At 39.9% G+C, this 19,304-nt stretch overlaps 2 protein-coding genes and 1 non-coding gene across 4 annotated transcripts; 1 reads left to right on the top strand and 2 right to left on the bottom strand.

Moving 5' to 3' along the window:
* Positions 1–101: 101 nt before the first annotated feature.
* Positions 102–5,853, bottom strand: nagk (N-acetylglucosamine kinase). Of its 2 annotated transcripts, none has more exons than XM_017034651.2 (10): positions 5,740–5,853; positions 2,202–2,286; positions 1,864–1,962; positions 1,614–1,755; positions 1,310–1,420; positions 1,110–1,222; positions 948–1,035; positions 769–866; positions 615–693; positions 102–533 (listed from the first exon to the last, which is right to left on the bottom strand). In XM_017034651.2, exons 1-10 carry the CDS (start codon positions 5,751–5,753, stop codon positions 322–324), a joined length of 1,041 nt encoding a protein of 346 aa, XP_016890140.1. In that variant the 5' UTR covers positions 5,754–5,853; the 3' UTR covers positions 102–321. The 2 variants fall into 2 exon arrangements, with proteins under 2 accessions (XP_016890140.1, XP_008315582.1); XM_008317360.3 differs by lacking the exon at positions 5,740–5,853 and adding an exon at positions 2,665–2,803.
* On the top strand, positions 4,954–18,610 carry dok1b (docking protein 1b). Its single transcript, XM_008317350.3, has 5 exons — positions 4,954–5,338; positions 15,049–15,372; positions 15,501–15,597; positions 15,922–16,094; positions 16,664–18,610. The coding sequence occupies exons 1-5, from the start codon at positions 5,282–5,284 to the stop codon at positions 18,023–18,025; spliced, it is 2,013 nt and encodes a 670-aa protein (XP_008315572.1). The 5' UTR covers positions 4,954–5,281; the 3' UTR covers positions 18,026–18,610.
* On the bottom strand, positions 6,511–6,582 carry trnaa-cgc (transfer RNA alanine (anticodon CGC)). Its single transcript has one exon. It is a non-coding gene; the product is annotated as a tRNA-Ala (tRNA).
* Positions 18,611–19,304: the final 694 nt, after the last annotated feature.

Below are 19,304 nucleotides of genomic sequence, written 5' to 3'. Positions count from 1 at the left end.
GTGACTGTTCTGTTTAAGTCTACAAATATGACGAAGGTATTGCTCTTTGGATGGAGCAAATGTCCTATATTAATCAAATAACCCAGTTATGACAGAGTCTCTTTTGAGATTTTTGTCATGCAAACATTTTATTTAAAAGATATTAGATACAATTTTTAAACATATAATCAGTTGGAAAAGAATTCTGAAGTTTCTGATCCCAGTAAATGGCAAGGACAATATTTGGAATGACTGCTGAATCAAAGAAAATCTCCTCAGTTTTACTGATGTCAGTAATCGTCGTTGCCTAATGGCAATCTATCCCACTGGGTGACTGACACCTCACTCACAGGTTTTACTGCTGTTGAAGGTGTGTTTGTAGAAGACGTTAGTGTTGGCGCTGTAGTCCATAGATAGCTTGGCATCTAAACTTTGAGCTCCAAGACTGGCGCCACCAACTGCTGAAGACTGGCGTAGACTGAGGAGGGTGTACCCATGGAATAGACCTCGAAGCCCAACCGATGATGCAATTTCCCTTAACACCTCAGTGAAGCCTAGAGATGAAGAGATTCAGGTTCACGCCTGAACAAGGCCTCTGCCAGTAACTCATCTGAGTGTCATGATGTGAAACTAACCAGGTTTAAGAAGCTCCCAGCTCTTCCATACGGAACCAACACACAGTATAGGGAGGCCACGGTCTCCTCTCAACAGGGGCTGCAGACAGCATGGCATCTTATCAGTCAGTGTTCACAGTCAATAAAAACAAAGCTCTGTGTCAAAGTTCTTTACCTCCTGTGCTGCAGGTAACACTGCTACCACATGTTTGGCCAGGACTCTCCCAGCCTCAGTGAACAAATGCTGACACAGAGGATCGCCTGCTTCTGCGCCTTTAAAAACACAGAATTACCTTTTTTTCTGTTTTAAATTTGCTCTAAGCAGACCTTATGAGAACATAAAGCAACACCAACCTTCAGCCAGCTTCTTGCAGAAACCAGCAAAGTGTGATTTCTGGAAGTTTCTGTAGAGATGCGGCAACATCCCCATTAGACCTGACACCTGGGGTGATTTTGTTAAAAACTAGGTGAACTTGTGTGTTGACGTCAATTTAATAAGTGTAGTTGAAGCCTTACCTCAAAATATTCCTCCATGGCTTTTCTGACATGCTCTATGTCATGAGGAGGAGACACCAGCTTGTCTCTGGCATCAAAAACAGTCTTCACTGCTAGATGAGAGATCCAGAATGCTTTAAAAAAAACAGAAAATTAATAAACAATTGAATTTATAAACAGTAAATAAGAAGTATTTTTACTGTTTGTCTGCTCCTGGTTACCTGACCCTTCATCACCCATCATGTGACCCCAGCCTCCACAGCCAACTTGTGAGCCATTAGGATTTACTAGCTTGCAGTTGGAGCCTGTTCCTGATATCAATACTATTCCTCCTATAGAGAGATAGACATGTGACAGTGCATGTTAGGCCTTAGTCTATATAAGTCACAAAGTTATTGTTTTAATGAAAGAAATACACTTGAAGATAGGAAGGTATTTTATGTATAATTTAAAATTATATTTCATATTCTGAAACTAATTACCGTAGCACAGAAATGCTAACTATTAAAAATAATCTCTACTAACCACAATTGCTAGCAGTTGCCATTGCACCAATAGCGTCTGTGGTGATGAAGTAGTGCTGGCTTAGACTGGGGAAACGTTCCTTCATCTGAGCAATGAGTTTGTCTATGGCCTCCTTCTGCTCTCCTCCACTCAGAGACATGCCCTACACTCACACATACATGTTCATTATTCACTGTGTTTCAGAAAGAACCCCAACAGAGGTCACTACGAGGTTACGTAATGTGCTTCTGTAGACCACACTTTGACTCACCAGAGAACGCAGCGGTGTGTTTGGATCCAGTCCGGCCTCTACCTTGGCTCTTTGCACCATGTCATTGATGGTCTCAATACATTTGTCAACTCCCACCAACTGAAGACACAGACAAAGAGCAAGTAAGTAAGAGCTGTCTGCTTGAAACCAAATCTTTGTTGTAGTAGTAAACTTTTTACTAGAAGGATGCTAGCTAATATTTGGGTTTTGGAGTAAAGGATAGAAAAGAAAACAGTTAAAGTTACAAGCTAAAAAGGCCTACAAGGCTAAAATAAACAGTTTGCACTTTATATATTTTGCTCCTTTAAAAAAAAATCTAATTATGTCTGTCAGCTCACCCAGTGATTGGTCGATGATCCCTCAGTCTCTGCCAGGATCTTTCCATCTTCTGACAGCAGAACAGCCTTGGAATGAGTCCCTCCACTGCGGACATGAGACATGGGTTGTGAGAAAAGTTGGAAATATATATAAATAAAACAAAATACAAACAAAAAACTACGAGTTTTAATGAAATACCATACATTAATACATGTGTACTTTAAGATATAAAACACGACTGTCTTGGTTATATGTATCGAAAAATAATAATTAGTTAATAAAGTTCATAATTTGTCAATTTGTCAGGTGACTAGATAGTAGTCACCTGACTCTAAAGTTAATTCAGTTCATATACTCCACTACTAACGACTACACTTACTTAAATTAAGAATGTCCACCGTATACAAACAAGTCAGCGCACAATTTAATAGATTTACGTCGAGCAATTAAACGTTTCTTATTGTAAATTGTAATCTTTCTTACCCTTCTACACCTCCGAACACTAATGTCATGTCCTGTTCCTGTTTGTGATCAGCACGCAGCCGAAATCTACAAATATCGCGAGAGTCAGTAGCTCAACTCCCTTTTTCAATGTCAATTATTTGCCGGTAGATGGCAGCAATGTTTTTGACACGACAGCTACAGCTAGAGTTTAATCGTAAAAAAAAGAGAAAGTAGGAGTTTAGTACTTAAACAAGGTAAACTGCGTTTTTGAAAAATAAAATTACAATGGCTGTAGTTTTGAATAAAAATACAAAATCAAAGCCAAAGTAAAATATTAGTTAAATGAAGGTAACGTAAGGTTGGAGCTTATTTGTTCAATTGTTTCTTTTTTCTTTCTTTCTTTTTTTAAAATTTAAATTACGACAACTTTCGTTCGACTTCCTAACTTGTTGGGTTCAAGTACATGGCATCGCCTGGCCGGATTAAACTACTGACCGTATTGCTAAAAGAAAATAAATTAAACTAAGATCAATGTATTTGAAAACACAGCATCAAATCTGGGAGGAGTTGTGGAATTATTTTAAAACCGTATACTCGGATTTCTTCTTTGAGATTTGAAAGTCATGTTTTTTATGATGTAAAATATTTTAACTTGTGTCTGTTTAGGTAAAAATACAACGTCTGTTTTAAAATCACCCGTTTTGTATAAAAGCATTTGGAACCAGAGATATCGTTCTTGGAATTAATTGTGTTCCGACACGTAGGTCAAAAATGCAATTATTAAAATTACTTTTACGCACCTACAAAGTTCTCTGTTGTTTTCTAGGTGTTTTTTTGTTTATTTGTCTGATTTTACAAAACAGCACCTAACTCTGTTTAAGGTGGTTCCAGTGTTTAGGATAGGATAGAAACTAAATAACCTAACATCACCAAAGGCTTAGAATTCTTGAGAAACCCTGACCACTTCTTTAAACGATTTAGTGACTCATGGTTAAAAAATCCACTCTCACTGTGGAAGAGAACACTGGCAGAGGTTTAGCACCATCTAGTCATAGGCTGGAAACAAGTGACAGGGCGAGCCAGCAGGAGGCATCTGCAACACATTAGACTGTTGGCCTGCTCCGTTTGACAATAAAAACGGTTTGAAAAATGACTTTTATGCTTTTCAGATTTTTGAAAACTTGTCTTTAGTCGGTCTTATCTTGCAGTGATGGTAAGTGAATCCTTTCAGTTCATAATAATCTTTCAGGTTCATCACATCATTTATGTCATAATTATCATCACATGTTTTGAATAGGTCCTGTAAATCATCTGCTACACGCAGCTCAAGGTTAGTATTTGAGTGAGTCGATAAAGACTGCAGCCAAGAGAGAAGTTACACAAGAGTAAAGAGGAGGAGGAGGAGGAGGAGAGACAGACTGAAGAGGAGCGGTTCCCTGTGCTCAACACGCGCTTCTCACTCCTCCTGCAGCCGTGTAAAGCCACATACAGCCGCCTGGAAACGGATGCCTTACTTTCAAAACAAAAGCCTACATTAAGTAAATATTATTAGTTTTCTGGGTATCGCAGAACACTAGAAACAGCTAAATCACAGCAGAAGTAAGTTTGATGAACAGTATGAGCATTTAATTCTTTGTCTGTTGTTTTACTCAGGTTAAAAACATGTTAAACTACTATTTTTCACTTTAATTCTCACTGTTTTCTAGTCAATCCCGAGTCAAAAAAATATCAAGATCTGGTTTGAATCAAGTCTTAGTTGTGGTTTTAAGTCCTTCTCAACTGAGTCTAACATCCAAACTTCTATTTTAAGTTAGAGTCAGAATTGAGTCATAGAGGACGTTTAAGTCTTAATTAATCTTAAATCTCGATTGCGTGTATTAGAGGCTAATCCTGAGTAACACAATAAATGTGGGTCAGGTCTGCATCTTGCGATTCATTGTTTTGGTTTTTGGTCTAAGTAACTGATTTAAGGTTTGAACTTTGGGTTAGTCAAGTCACCATTGTTCATGTTGTCAGTGAAGTCAAGTCCTTATAGTTTTCAAGTCATGTTTACCAATTCTGAGTTTCTGAAGGAATTTGATAAAGTCTGAAAGATTTTTTTAATCACTATTAGTCTCGCTCTTTTAATTTTTTCCCTTATTGGTGATGTTTTCCCATTTCGTGTTTCACGGTAGTAAAATGTGTGATTTTTTTTTACGTGAATGTTTTACGTTTTATGTTAAAGTTTTTTATGACCACTCGATTGCCTTTAAAATTGCCTGTTGAAAATTGAGTGAACTATTCGGCGTTTTATTTTGAAATGGAAACCAGAAGTGTAAATCCTCAAGCCTCCACTTTGTGGTTGCTTCAGCCTCACACAGAGAGAGTGAGGAGAACGAAGTAGCGACCCGGCGGCTACACTTAGTCAGAGTTGAGCAACTTGGTGGGGACCACACAGAGACCGTTTGGACCTTCTCCAACCGAACCATGACACCCTGCACTGTCTCTCACCATTTACTATCAATGCGTGTGAAGAGCTGAGGGCGGAAGTGAGAGAAGGGGAAGTTGTGAGGGCTGAGATAAGGAATTAAACTAATTTTCTTGTTTTCTTAAGCCAAGTTCTGGTCCGGTCTCGCCTTTGTGGAGGACAAGGGAATCTGGCGGACTTTAAGTGGGCATGGACACCCACGTTAAAGAAGGACAACTGTATGTGCAGCATCAGAAGTTTGGAAAGGTGAGTCCAAGAAGTAATTACAACCTGTGGCGTTGACGAAACGATGGTTTAAAAATGAAAATAACAAAATTAATAACACTACAATCATATATTTGCAGTAAATACAATGCTATTAGATATAATATTCAGAAAAAGTCGCCGTTGCCTTTAGAGGACACGCTCTAAAATGCTGTTTTGATGAAGTTGAACGCGCATTACTACTAAAAAGATTGATAGTAATCCAATCAAAAGTCACGCAAATCCAACCTTCACAGCATTAAAGATAATTTTGCATGACAGAAAGGAAAACGTGCACATATTGGTGCAATTAGAGAACAGCGACTGCATCAAGCGTCTTCAAAGTGAAACGCCAGTTGGTGCAGAGAGACCAGAGTTTCTGCTGATCTGGACCGGGGCTTTACCGTATCTGCTCCATCTGTATTGGGCATGTGATGGATCTCCCCCCCTTGCTTCCAAAGCCTCTGTGCGCTGCAGTGAAACTCAACAAACGCCAAAACACGTCAAAATGATCATCAAAGGTTATATCAATGCATGAAGACAGGCTAATAGTTTTTGTTCCCCTCCCTGTCACTTCTCAGAAACAACTTTCTGAGAGCGGCTAGTAACCGTTTTCTAGAAAGTTGATCTAAATCAGTCATGTTCTCAACACTTGACAACTTGCTATCGCGAACAATTTTGCAGTTGCTGAGCTGCAGTGGTGTCAATCGATTTACAAAGATGGAATGGAAAAACAAGTCAAAGCTGTGACGGTATCACATTTACACGTAATATGTTACGAGATGTACTGCACAAAAATACCAGAATTTGTACTATTAATACGCTTCGTTTTGGGTGAGTGGTTGAGACATTTCTGTGTGATAAAATCTATAAATGGAAACAGAAATGAAGATATAAGTCAAGTACACAGGGTTTCTATTTAAGTGGAGTAAAAGTAATGAGTTAACGGCAGATATGGTAGCACCGTCACCTCAGATGTGGATAAAGACCATGATGCAATTTTTATTTATCCATGAAGAACAGGTTTTGTCTTAGTAAAACGTGAAGCGGACCAACATAACCAGGGCTTTATGGTTTGTTTACAGAACCCCCTGCAGCGCACATTTTACTTTATTGGTTGGTAATTTCAGAAAAAAACAGCAGGCTCCTGTTTGCTTTGATGGGTAGATAAGAAGTGGAGATGCTGGGGATTGAACCCAGGACCTCTTACATGCGAAGCAAGCGCTCTACCACTGAGCTACATCCCCCATGGCTATAGCTGTAGTAGCACTGGAAGTATTTTCTCAGATGACAAATATTTACACTCCATAAAGTGTGGGTGGACATGAAGTATTCATGTAGTCATTTATACCCTTCCACGTTCTTTTTAAAGCGTTTTTACAATTTTAACTACAGGGGTGTCAAACTCAATTTCACAGTGGGCCAAAATTAAATACTGGGATGAAGTCGCCGGCCAAACTCAATATTTATTGAAAAATTGATTGGTAATGTGCATATTTTCCTTCTCTCCAGATGTGTAATGTTGATTTTTTTCATCTGGAAACAAACTTTAGTTTTGCGTAAACATTTAATCTGGAATGACCAAAGCTTAATATTATATAAACATGAGAAATAATGTTGGGAAGACCAAGTCTTTTTATTGACTCGGCTCTTTTACTCTCGAACAGTAAATTGAACGAATCTTGAATAAGTCATTTTGTTCATTTTTACAGCAGTTGGCGCTGTAGCCCTCTTGTGTTGGTGTTGTAAAGAGGTCCGCGGTTATCAAACACTAAATACTCCAGGCTACATGGTTTGCTTCAGCTAACAAAGTAATAAATAATAATTAATAATAAATAATACACAAAATGCCACAAGCAATTCGAAACATGTGAAACGAAAAGACGCGTTCATTCCGAGCTTCCTGTCACGTGACAAATGAACGAGTCGGATGAACAAGAACGAGCACAAAACTGTGCAGCCCGAGCATATTGTCACAAATGAATGATCCGATGAACGTGAACGAAAAAGAGTTTTGAACTAATCATTTTTCTCTCCTGCTGACAGACTTTTGACAGACTTTTGACTGACTTTTGCAGCTGCCTGCCGTGTGGCGACAGGAGGTAGTGCATGAAAGTGAACAAGTCGCTCACTGAGAGGACTTATTACTCCCGAGTTCATATTGAACGAATCGTTCACGAACGACACTCATCAGTGGTATTCCTTTCTCATATGTCTTTGAGTTCTTTTAATGTAAATCTTTTTTTACAGGCCAACAAAAAAAAAAAAAACCCAAAAATGTATGTCCTATAAGATCGTGCATACATCGCTAATACTACAAATCTCATCTTGCAGGCCTAGTTTGAGCCTCAGTTTGACACTTATGCCTTCTAGTTCTGCTTAGAAGTCTAATAATAATATTAATAATAATAATAATAATAATAATAATAATAATAATAATAATAATAATAATAGACCAGAAAGGCAGGGGGATTCATCGATATTTGATTTTGATTAAAATTTTAGCTTCCCATAATTATGAAAACAAGAGCCCGCGCAAGCACACTTGGATATACATGCACCTACGCACGCATAGGTAGCGTTTTTGTTTGTTATTTGTCAATCATCTGATGACAGCAGGGTGGCATTTGAAGGAGAGTTTTAGAGAAAGGCAGTGGTCCCATGGAATAGAATAGAATTCAGTTGGATAACGGAGCAGTGCTGTTGTCGATCTCACTGGTAACACTAATGTATCGTTAAAACAAGGCTAACTCTGCGCTCTCGATGGAGCGGGGGGCGAGCAGGCATGCATGTTCTGTGTTTGTTAGGATACAGGGGAAGGGGAGGGCCAAAGAGACACTGAACTGCCGAACAAGAACAAGCTAGTTGTAGCAAAACGGTATCACGCGGTGAAAGATTGACACACATTACCGATATAACTGAAAACACCATTACCAATCGTGGTAATGGTTCTTCATCCCTTCAGAATGATAAGAATAAGAAAAGAAGTAGATTTTTAGAGTTAATTTATTTACAAATTTTATTCTTGCAGTCTCGAAGTTACTGCGACTGTCCTCGTTAAGTCTAGTTAAGTCCAGTGGTAACATTGCTGTGGGTGTCTGGGTTCATGGCCCAAATGGAACTTTGCCTTTGGTGCCGAAGCTCAGCTGAATAGGAACCAATTATGTCTATTTCAGGTCTGTAAAAAGAGGGTCTTTGTTTCTGTCTTGTCATATGACATGGACCAACAAAACATTCAAAACATTCTGTCCTATTTCCTGCCCTGATGTGACTACTGCACAACACATTGTATATTCGCACTCAGAGAACTAACGTCCAGTAACTTGTAACAAATTTGATTAGATGAGACAGCGGAGAAGGTGTGCACTAGTTAGGAATTCAAGGATCTTGACAATGTGATTTCAGCAGAGACATGAACCGTACAAGAGGCTCTCCCAATCACGTCAGCAAGTATTCTCTCATGTACTTTTTTATTTCCGTCAGTAAAAGTACATTTTAATTTTGTAAAAAAAATATCAAAATGAAAGTTAGCACTTCTACATTAATGCATTTGTGTGGCATTCGGACTGTCCTGTTTGAACCTGGCCTTGTGCCTTGTGCTACATGTATCGTTTGATTCACATGCTGCACATGGTGTAACAACAGCGGTATGGAAAGTGTGCAGCAGAGAGTTTTCTTATCACATCAGCAGTTTAAGCCTGCAGATCATATCAGAACATATTGCTATGAGCATTAACGTCAAAGCTAATTTTAGCTACAACCTTACAGGCAAACAGTGTACCCAGCCCACAATACACTACATCAGGGGTCACCAATTATATTTTTCAGAGGCACTCGAGATAGATTCACATCACAATGAAATTACGATGCAGTTGGCTCTTATTACAGCCGCAATGGAAGGCATTTTATGCAGTAAAAAAATAATTATGTATGTTTATCAAATTAACCGAAAAATACCAGAACCTGAAAATGTTTAATTATTATTTATTGTTCATTTTGGAATCCAGTTGTGGGCCAGGTTGGATTATTTGGTGGGCTGTATTGGACAATGAGTACGCACTATTGCACAGATAGATAAAAATACTGTAAAATGAACATCATTGTTAAAGTTAATTTGTTGTTTAGTGTTGTTGTCAATTAACACAAAAACCTTGTGACTTTGTCAACCTTGTAATTAAATTTAGATTTAATTACTTGATAAATAAGTGATTAATCCTGTTTAATTCATTTTAATGCCTTTAATTTATTTCATCCATTTTTTTTTACATTGCCTCCCAGGGCTGTTACTCCCCAATGTCTCTGGCTAAAATACAGCCCCATGTTGCGGATTGCTTATAGAAAGCTTAGGTGATAATGAAGGTTTGGCCTTTAGTGTGTTATGTGTCTGCATGTCTACACAGAGCTGTACTTCACAGCGTACCTGCTTTTCCCTGCCGCTAAAGAAATCCTCTCAGACTGATGCCGACAATGGCGCAGCTAATGTTCGCTAATGACTCTGTCCTTTATGACTAAAACCAAACACAACACCTGCTCGAACCTGTGATTGCAGACGGGGTGCGCCAGCGCTTAGCAGGGTTCCGCACCGTTAAGATGCATCGGTCTGGAAACTTAACCTAAGTGGAACAATTCTTACGTTTGCCTTTAACATTTCCTGTCACTATCAATTCATCTATAAGAAAAAAAAGAAGTGGTTAGTCAAATGTCTTTGAAATTTCCATATCAATTGAAAGTGGATTCTGAAATATTGGAAATTCAACAGCTATTCAAATTCAACTATGTATTTTCAATTCTGTTTTGTGTTTTTTAAATTGCTGGTATGAAGCAAAGACAGAGAATTGCAGTCGTATGTTGTTGTAACCTGACATCACCTCACCTTTTAATTAGAATATTATAGTATAATAGCATCATTTTATAATATAATATTAAAATATTTAATTTTTCTGCGTAGACAATAAAAAAAGAACACACAAAAAAGGAAGAAGTCATTGTATGGTGTTATATATCATCTTACCTTACCTCACCTTATTTATAACCCACAGTGGTCACATATGTTTTAGATAAACGCACAGTGGTTCCTTATTATACACTGTAGGAGTTTTAAATTGAGATTAGCCACATGCTATCGCGATGGGTTATTTAAGTCACACCATAAACACTATGCAGGCACTGGCAGCGTATTATTAGATTCAAATTGAAAGCCTTGAACTTATTTTGCCGCCCGACAAGTTCTTTTTCATCTAATGGAGACAGTTATCTCAGCAGTCTGTCTTTGATAGTGGAGAAATGAGTCCAAACTTCAGTTGTTGTACAGCTGAATGTGCAGTTTCATCTAAGGTCATTCCATATAATAGAGACTATTACGGGTCTGAGTATTTATAAGTGATAAACATAGGAGTTCAAATTAAGGGACTCTGGGTGTAATGCCCGTCCATCATCACCGAAGACACCCCTTTTCTCATGCAACATGACCTTGTCATTATAGCATGCATACAATACTAATGTGTTGTAGTCCAACATGAAAAGGCTGTGGTTTAATCTTTTATTATTATATCCTCTATAGGTGATTTGAATGGAGGTCAATAATGTAGTAGCCAAATTATTATTTTTTTTATTGAGGGAATTTGGCAATGACTGGAAGAAAGATCATCATCAGAATTTATCCTGTTTTTTTCTCTCTCGTTGTTTTCTCCCTGTCCCCGGAAAGAATGACTGAACTGCAATTTTGTGAATTTTGTAGTGTAATGATTGCCAAATGTTTTTAAATTATATTAAATTTGCAACTCTAAGTAGTTAGATTTGACTAAAGACACACCGCTTCTCTGTTGAAGTCAATTCAGTTTAGGAAATAGTCCTTCCAAAACCTGATCCTGTCACAGTTTATCTATTTTGTTTGCCACAGACTGTGCTGTCCACAGTGTCATTACCGAATTGAAACTAACTTCAGTAAAGACACCTTATGAGTTTAACATTAACTAAGCATTTGTCATTTTAAATTAAGGCACCCTGCGTTATCCTACATGTGTAAACGTTTTTATGCAACACGTTTCACAAGGCAAAGCAACAAGTAACAATTATTTGTCAAATTCAATTTCAGTTGACAATCGTCTGCACAGGAAGATGCCAAAATGTAAATAAGCTCAAAATGACAACATCGTCCAATTTCCTCAAACATAATCTATGATTCTAAAAATCCACCAAAATGTTGTAATGTTACACAAATGGGTTACAAAGTGTTTCAAAAATGACTTCCTCAAAAAGGTAGAAAAATGTTGTAATACATTAAAAAATGTACCAAAAGATAAAATATAAATTATTGAAATATAGATAACAAATATATTGTAATATATGTTTAATTAGGAATGAAAACATTCACAAGGTAGTTTTTTGTTTGCCATTAATAGGAAATTCTTTTTTTTTAATATAGAATTTTTTTGTGACTTATTTAAGTGCTTGATTTAAACAGATAGTAAAAAGTTATTAATTTTAGACATTTAGCATTTTTAGTGAATTCTTGGAGGCGCTCATATTAACCACGTGTTGCGATGTTTGCGGCGATATCTAAATTTAAAATGTCACAGTCACTGACATGTCACAGTGACACGGTGCGGTGTGTTTCCTTGGCATTAAAAAGAAGAAACACAGACCAACCCACACACACACAAACACACACACACACGTCTGTGTCAGGGCTCTTTCTCGTGTTCTCATGACCAAGCAGGACATCAGGGAGGAAGTTTCCCTCCCTCTGTCTGTCTTCTTTTTTGCATAATTTCCACTCAGTGTATTCGTGGATGATAACGGCCTATTGCCTTATATGGAGCAGTAGTGACACACACACATGCACAAACACAGGACCATAATGCAACAGTGCTGGTATTGTACACCACTGTGCATGTGTATATTTGCACAGCCACAGCTGGTCTACAATACAGCACACACAAACACAAAACAACACAAACACATGCACACAAACACTGAGAGGCACCTGGGTGTAGAAAGAGGAAGCGCTATGAATCCCGGGCGATGGCAGTCCCACACATTTCCTGTCCTTTTTGGCAGTTGATGCATGTGTGCATTAAATATTGATGAAGTTGCCTTTTATTGTGCTGGTGTACAGGCCTCTGCTCCTCCGCACGTTAGTGCTGGTAAAGAAATGACGCTACGGCCTTTACGCCTTATCTAGACTCTGCTGCATCTTAATGAGTCATGTGGTCACTGTTGAAACCACAGGGATGCTCCGTTATGTTGCCATTCTGTTTAAAAAATATAATAATAATAATAATAATAATAATTCATGCAGCTCTATTCTATACATTTTAGCTTTTAAGTCTTTACATTTCAAAAACATTGTGTTTTACAGTTCATCAAGGCTGCAATGCTTAGCTTTGCTTAGCTTACGGTAGCTTAGCCTGGGAAGCTACAGGTTGACCTTTATTTTGAAGTTTGTTCTATGTGCATTTATTTACTCATTTTTCCACATTAGGAAAAAATGGAAAGTGAACTCCTTGTCGTTGTGACACAGCACATCACTGCACACAACCACATGTGACCTCTGTCTTTAACCCATCACCAAAGTGAACAGTGGGCAGCTTTAAGAACCTGGGCAGCAGTGTGTGGGGACAGTGCCATGCTCAGAGCACCTCAGTGGCCCCTGGTGGCTTATGGATTCAAACCTGCAACCTTTTGGACACAACTCTGCTTTCTTAGCCACCAGGCCACCACTAGGGAAAATACAAAGTTGTAAAATGTATTATATTTGACAATAGCACTTAAAAGTCAGTGACAATGTTTGTTGTTTTTTAAATGGCCTCTCTCTGGCAGCTACAAAAACCTTCCTTTTATTAGGCTGCATGTTTTTGAATTTAATACAATTCTCAAAGCGGGCTTTGTTTTTAAAAAGTACGAACCCGTCGTGGTTTTCTGGTTTCTCTGCTCTTTATTTTTCGACAATAAACAACTTGTTGTGGTTTTCGGACAAACAATTTAAAGATGCTGTAATTTTGTGGTTTGGGAAAAACGGATCCACATTGTCTATGTTGTTCTCACAAACAAAACAGTTTGAAACAGTTCTATAATAATAATAATAATATATGTTTTATTATATAATTGAGTCTATATCATAATAAAAAAGAAAAGAAAAGTAAATAAGAGCTGGTACACTAATGGGTCATCTCAGGACCAGGACGGTGGATTTCCCCTGCTGGTTTGAATGATCTTTAAAACACTGACCTTCCTGTCACACGCTTAGCTTACTGAATGCGGGTAGTAGGGTGAAAGATTCACACACACATACACACACAGACCCCGAGGATATATGATAATAGGGAATTCCCAGCTTATTTATTTCCTATGTATAATGATGTTGTTAAGCAGTTTCTTCCCTGTAATCCGCTCTTTTTGTTACTTTCGACTAAGCGTGATCTAATGTTCAATGCGTCACTTACATCTCAAGTTCAAAACACTGCTGTCACGCCGCAGTGATGTTCTGAGTAGTGTATGATGTTGTTTGGTCATGTCCCTGTTTGCTTCCTGTGGAGGAAAAGATCATTGTTCACTCTTCCTTCTCACCGCCGTCTATGGGAAAAACCAGGCCTCTGTCACATTGTTGTTTTAAACTGTTCGATTGTCCAAGACTGACGATTAAAAAGAAAGAGAAAATGAAATTACCTCAAACGTCAGAGTAATTCTCTTCTATACAAAGCAAAGAAATTCCCGGGAATTACTGTAAAATAAAATAGTTTGAGTATGAGTTAATATGTTTCAGTGGCTAAACTGTAACAGAGCAGGTGACTTTAACATAAGATACGATAAGATAAACTTTATTCATCCCACACCAGGGAACTTCAGTTGTTACAGCAGCAGGGTAGACGTGTAGTACTTCAAGTAAAGTAACAGCAGGGTAGACAGTATTTATAAGGTGATACAAATATCAATATTTAAATTGACCTGCATGGAAAATAAAGTGACTAAAGTTAGTAGTGGAACACGTTGAACAATATTCTTATAGAGTCAACGTTTGACATTATTTTTAGGGTTGTGGGTGTAAAGTGAGATATTTCTGGGTACCAGCTTTACTTGATTCTCTACTTTTACTCATTGAGATACAGAAACTTGTTCTGTTACTGTTTTTATGTTTTACAGTACGGGTGTTTTCACAATGTCTTGAGCTGAACAAGTAACCAGTTGCCAATGATTTCTGTAGAATTGTCTCTACATGCCTCTCTTTCCAATTACGGTGTAAAAAATCAGGTTCTTTTTCAGTTTTAATTTTCCATTTTCCCCCCAGGTGTATAATAAGTCTGCTTTTACTTTGAATTTCAAAATAAAATAAAATTTGCAGGAAGTGTTGGTTCAAATCTCTTTGTGATGATAAGTAGTCATTAGCTAAAAGAAGAGACGAACTCTGTGATAAAGGTAATCAGGTTTGATGTCAGAGGTCACGCACCATGGCAAGCCTGAGCACAGCCACATGACAAATAATTCATACCAGATCCAGGGTGAATGAAGGTGTTGTTTGAGCTTTTTTTTTTTTTGAAGGAGCACAACAAATGGGTTACCTTGGGAATTGTACCGTAATTGTTGTGGTTGGTGAAGTAAATGTTGAACAGCTGACAAATAAACATCATGCCATGAAAGTGAAAAGTGCTGGAGTATAAAATAAATGAGGTAAAATGTGTAATTCTTCACTGAAAAGCTCTGTCTTTATTTTCCAGAAATGGAAGAAGAACTGGTTCGTCCTATACCCTGCCAGCCAAAATGGCATCGCCCGTCTGGAGTTCTTCGACGTACCCTCGGGTTCTGGGGGCATGGGCAGCGGAGGCTCAAGCAGCAGCGCCAATGATAAAACACGAAAGCTGGACAAGAAGATCATCCGCTTGTCCGAGTGCATCTCTATCCTGCCGGCGCTGACGGAGAACTGTCCCAAAGAAAACATGGCAGCCTTCTGCGTGGAAACCAACGATAAAACCTACGTGTTTGCTGCGGAGAAGAGCATCGCCAAAGACTGGATGAACACCATGTGTGACATCGCATTTCAGGTATTACACACACATATGCACCCCCGAGCACATGTACAGTGTGTGTGTGTGTTTTTATTAAACAGATGATGATTATTCTCGTTCAAAACACAGTTGACATTTCCATGTGTGTGTGTGTGTGTCTACAGGGAGGAAGCGGGGGCAGTGGTACGATTGCAGATTCCAATGGAGGACCACATGACATACAGATGTCTGAAAACCTCATTTACTGCTCCAGAGAGCAAGGTAGAGACAGACAGATGTAAACTTCTGGTAGTTTATGGACTATGTGGACATGGAATATGTGCAAACAGGCTATATATATATATATATATATATATATACACTATATTTCTTTTTTTTTGCACAAAGCTTCAAGTCATTTTGCATGTCTACACCACTACTGACAAAAGATGATCTAAATGCAGTATAGCTGTTAAGTAAATGTTCAGGTCTCAATAAACACTCAGCTGACTTCAAGTAAAAACCTTAATGTGTTATATTACAGAAAAGAGTCAGGAACTAACGAAACGGTCGTCATCATCGTATTCTTTTATGTTCTACGTGCAGTGAACGAGTTCTGGGTGACCATCCAGCGCACAGAGGCGTCAGATCGCTGCGGGCTGGCCGGAAACTACTGGCTGAAAGCCGAAAGCGACACCTTGATCTTGAAGGAGCCGAAAACCAAGAGGAACATGTTGGTGTGGCCTTACAAGCTGCTGCGCAGATACGGCAGAGATCGGGTGGGTGTACGCAATGGGCACTGAAATATCACAGAGGTTTCTTCAGGTAGAGGAAGATGACTGCAGTCATTTAAAGCCCTCACTCTAATGTTAGGTTACAGTGAGAGAACATAGGGTTCTTTAATAGCGTTCTTTACGTATGTGGTCGGAGTTCTTGCAGTGCAATGCCACGCAAAGCTAAATGTTGCAGATGAACTATGAAAAATACACATTTGAACATGTGTGTTTATTTTTGCACGTTCAGAAACCAGACTGATTCTCTGAAACTGGCTGTTGGTTGTAATTTATTCTTGTTGTAGAGGCTATTCGGTCTGAGCAGTGAAAAATAGTTGAGTGTGAGAAAACTGAGAGAAAAGTTTAATGGAAAAATAAAGCAAACTTTCTCCCAGGGCCAAGAAAAATAGTAAATGAGCAATGACTGAGAGTGCAGGAACGTCTCAGACTCCCATTACTTCAGCTCTGCTTTGGCATTTCCCTCTGAAGATTATTATTTAGTCACATTCACTTATAGCCTTCCTCAATTGTGTCCCTCACTTTTTCCCCTCTTCCACCTTCCTCTGTTTGTTTAGGTGATGTTTTCATTCGAGGCAGGTCGTCGCTGTGACTCAGGCCCCGGTAACTTCACCTTTGAGACCAAGCAAGGCAACGAAATATTCATGCTGGTCGACCAGGCCATTCAGTCGCAGAAGGCTCAAACTCAGGATCAACACCTCAGCTGCTCCAGCTTGGACCCAGACTGCCCTTCATCACTGCAGCAAATTCGCAACGCCGTGCTCATGGGGGGAAGTGGCGACAGCAGCGGCAACAGCCGGGAGGCGGACGGCGATTCAGGAGGCAGCAAACCGGGTTCTGGTGATGGTGTGCTGGGAAAGAGAGAGTCGGGGGAAGGAGGAGGAGGAGGTGTAGGAAGAGGACAAGGACAAGGAGGACTCAAATGCAGGAGTTTACCAGAACCACCCGGCATGTTAGGGGTTATGGGAGAAGGTTTGACTCCGCCTCGGTCGCCCAGAGGGCAGACAGCAGCAAAAGGTGTTTCCTCAGCTGAACAGGCACATCTTTATTCAGAGCCAGCTGACGCAGTCCGCCTGCCTCTGTACAATCTGGACTGTATCTACTCTGACCCCGTGGACAGTTTCAAGATACAGAATCAGACCAGTGTCCCAGCCAACGCTCCAGTGCCCGTGCCTCGGCTGAGGACGCCAGGAGACGAGGCAGCAGCGGGCGGTGGCCAAGGGGAACAGTTCCACGGAGGCGTCAATCGGAAGCCGCCCGACCTTTTTTCACATGTGTACGATCAGATCACCTTGGAGCTGATGCACAAAACCAATGTTCTAAGTTTGAACGGGGGCACAGGGGGAGGAAAGGGGGAAGGAAGGAAGGTTAAAAATAAAAAAAACCCACCAGGAGGCCAAGCAGAGGGCGCCACACTATCTCCACTTCCTTGTCAAGAGCACATATACGATGAACCAGAGGGCTGTGCAAGTCTGCCTGCTGGCCTAGGGATGAGTATTTACAGCGAGGCCCGTTTGGAGCCGCACAGCCAGATGAGACTGGAAGAGGTGGGGCCCTCGTCAGGTTCACAGGGACATTACACCACACCGTCCCAAGGGAAGAGCGCAGACTCTCAGATGCCACAACACCTGGGCCCAAACAGGAGCAACCTGCAAACACTGGTCTCCAAGTACTCCAAACCAGTCCTAGCTCCCAAACCAGGTCGGAAGGAGCCCATGCCACTGCCTCCTGGAAAACAAGGAGGCAATGTCAACAACAACAATAACAACAAGTGGGTAGAAGGAGGAAGTGGGGTGAAGGAGCTGTACAGCAGAGTGATTAAACAGAAGCCTTTACCTGCTGACTCATGGTATGGTCATCACCGCAAGGTGCCGCTGAGATCGCCTGAAATCATCTATGACAATCTGGGAGATGTTTAAGACTCTTAAAGAAAACGATACTTCCATTTAAAAAAGAAAAAAAAGGACGCCAAAGTAGTAATGGCAGATGAAAAAAAAAGCTGAATACCCTGATTCTTGCAGACTGGACTGGAATGATTCACAGTTGTGAGAAAAGCAGATTGCAGCTGTGTTCTATCCTGTTGTAGGGCCTCCCTCTGTGTGTGTGGGTTTACGTGTGTAAAAGAGAGTGTTTGCATGGTTTACAGTTAGCGGACGCCTCGTCCAAAGAGACGTACAGCGGAGGATTAACGTTGTCAAGCACGTGGTTCCTCTGGGAATCAAACCCGGGACTCTCTGCTTTCGAGGCAGGCGTGCTAACCGCTACACTTTGGGGCCATCCTGTAACCCATAATTGGTGTACAAAGCCACAATGTGGTTGGAGGCTAGTGCTTCTTCTACCAACACACACACACACACACACAGGGTTACAGGCTTCATTTGGTTTTTCCTTGAAAAAAAATCTAGGCCGTTCCTTTTGAAGTGACTTTTTTCTCCTTCTCTCTTTCTGTGGATTGTAACAATGGGACAATGAGGAGTCAAGGCTTCACCCAAAACTCTCACACACAGGCATCTCTTTCTGTGGATTGTAACAATGGGAGAGAGATGAGAGATGTACAACATTTTCATCTCATGCAAACCACTAAATGAAAACAAAAAAATGTTCTTAGAGTTTCATCGTAAGCAAGACCAAGTCCGGGTCTTTCAGATGGACGGACCGTGGATCGTAAACAGAAACAAATGGACTATGTCTTCTGGCTTTCCAAAGTGAAACTTTGGAAGTAGTTTGCACAAGACACACATCCACCAGAGATCGACTCCCCTGGTGGCCGTAAGACGTGGCTATAAATGTGAGTTGGTGGGAAAGTGAAGGCTTCTCCTGATTTGACTGTATGCCCAGAAACCTTTCTGTGAGTTTATGGTTTGTGAACGTGTGTTGATTAGACTCATGACTGTTAATACAGGAAAATTGATTTCAAATCACAGGACTGATTTTGAGTTTTGATTTTCTCAGAAAAGGCACAGTGAAATATTTATATCCCTCGTGTTTCCTGGTTGAGATGAACTAACCAATCACTGTAATGTGTCGGTGGATGATAACGTGTCAGAAGCAGCTGTGCTGTGTGTACATAGAGCTAAAAATAAAAAGAATGGCTCCAAAAACACAGAGAACTCCGCCAAGGTCAACAGTCACTGCTTCACTTCTCGTTGTCTTATCTCACCATGAGCTAATTAGACACGTTTTCTGTTTTTCTCTCCA

The sequence above is a fragment of the Cynoglossus semilaevis genome, chromosome 1, assembly GCF_000523025.1.
Source record: "Cynoglossus semilaevis isolate Cse_v1.0 chromosome 1, Cse_v1.0, whole genome shotgun sequence".
Taxonomy (NCBI): Eukaryota; Metazoa; Chordata; class Actinopteri; order Pleuronectiformes; family Cynoglossidae; genus Cynoglossus; species Cynoglossus semilaevis.
The sequence above is the reverse complement of the archived record's forward strand: the minus strand, read 5'-3'. Positions and strand labels throughout refer to the sequence as shown.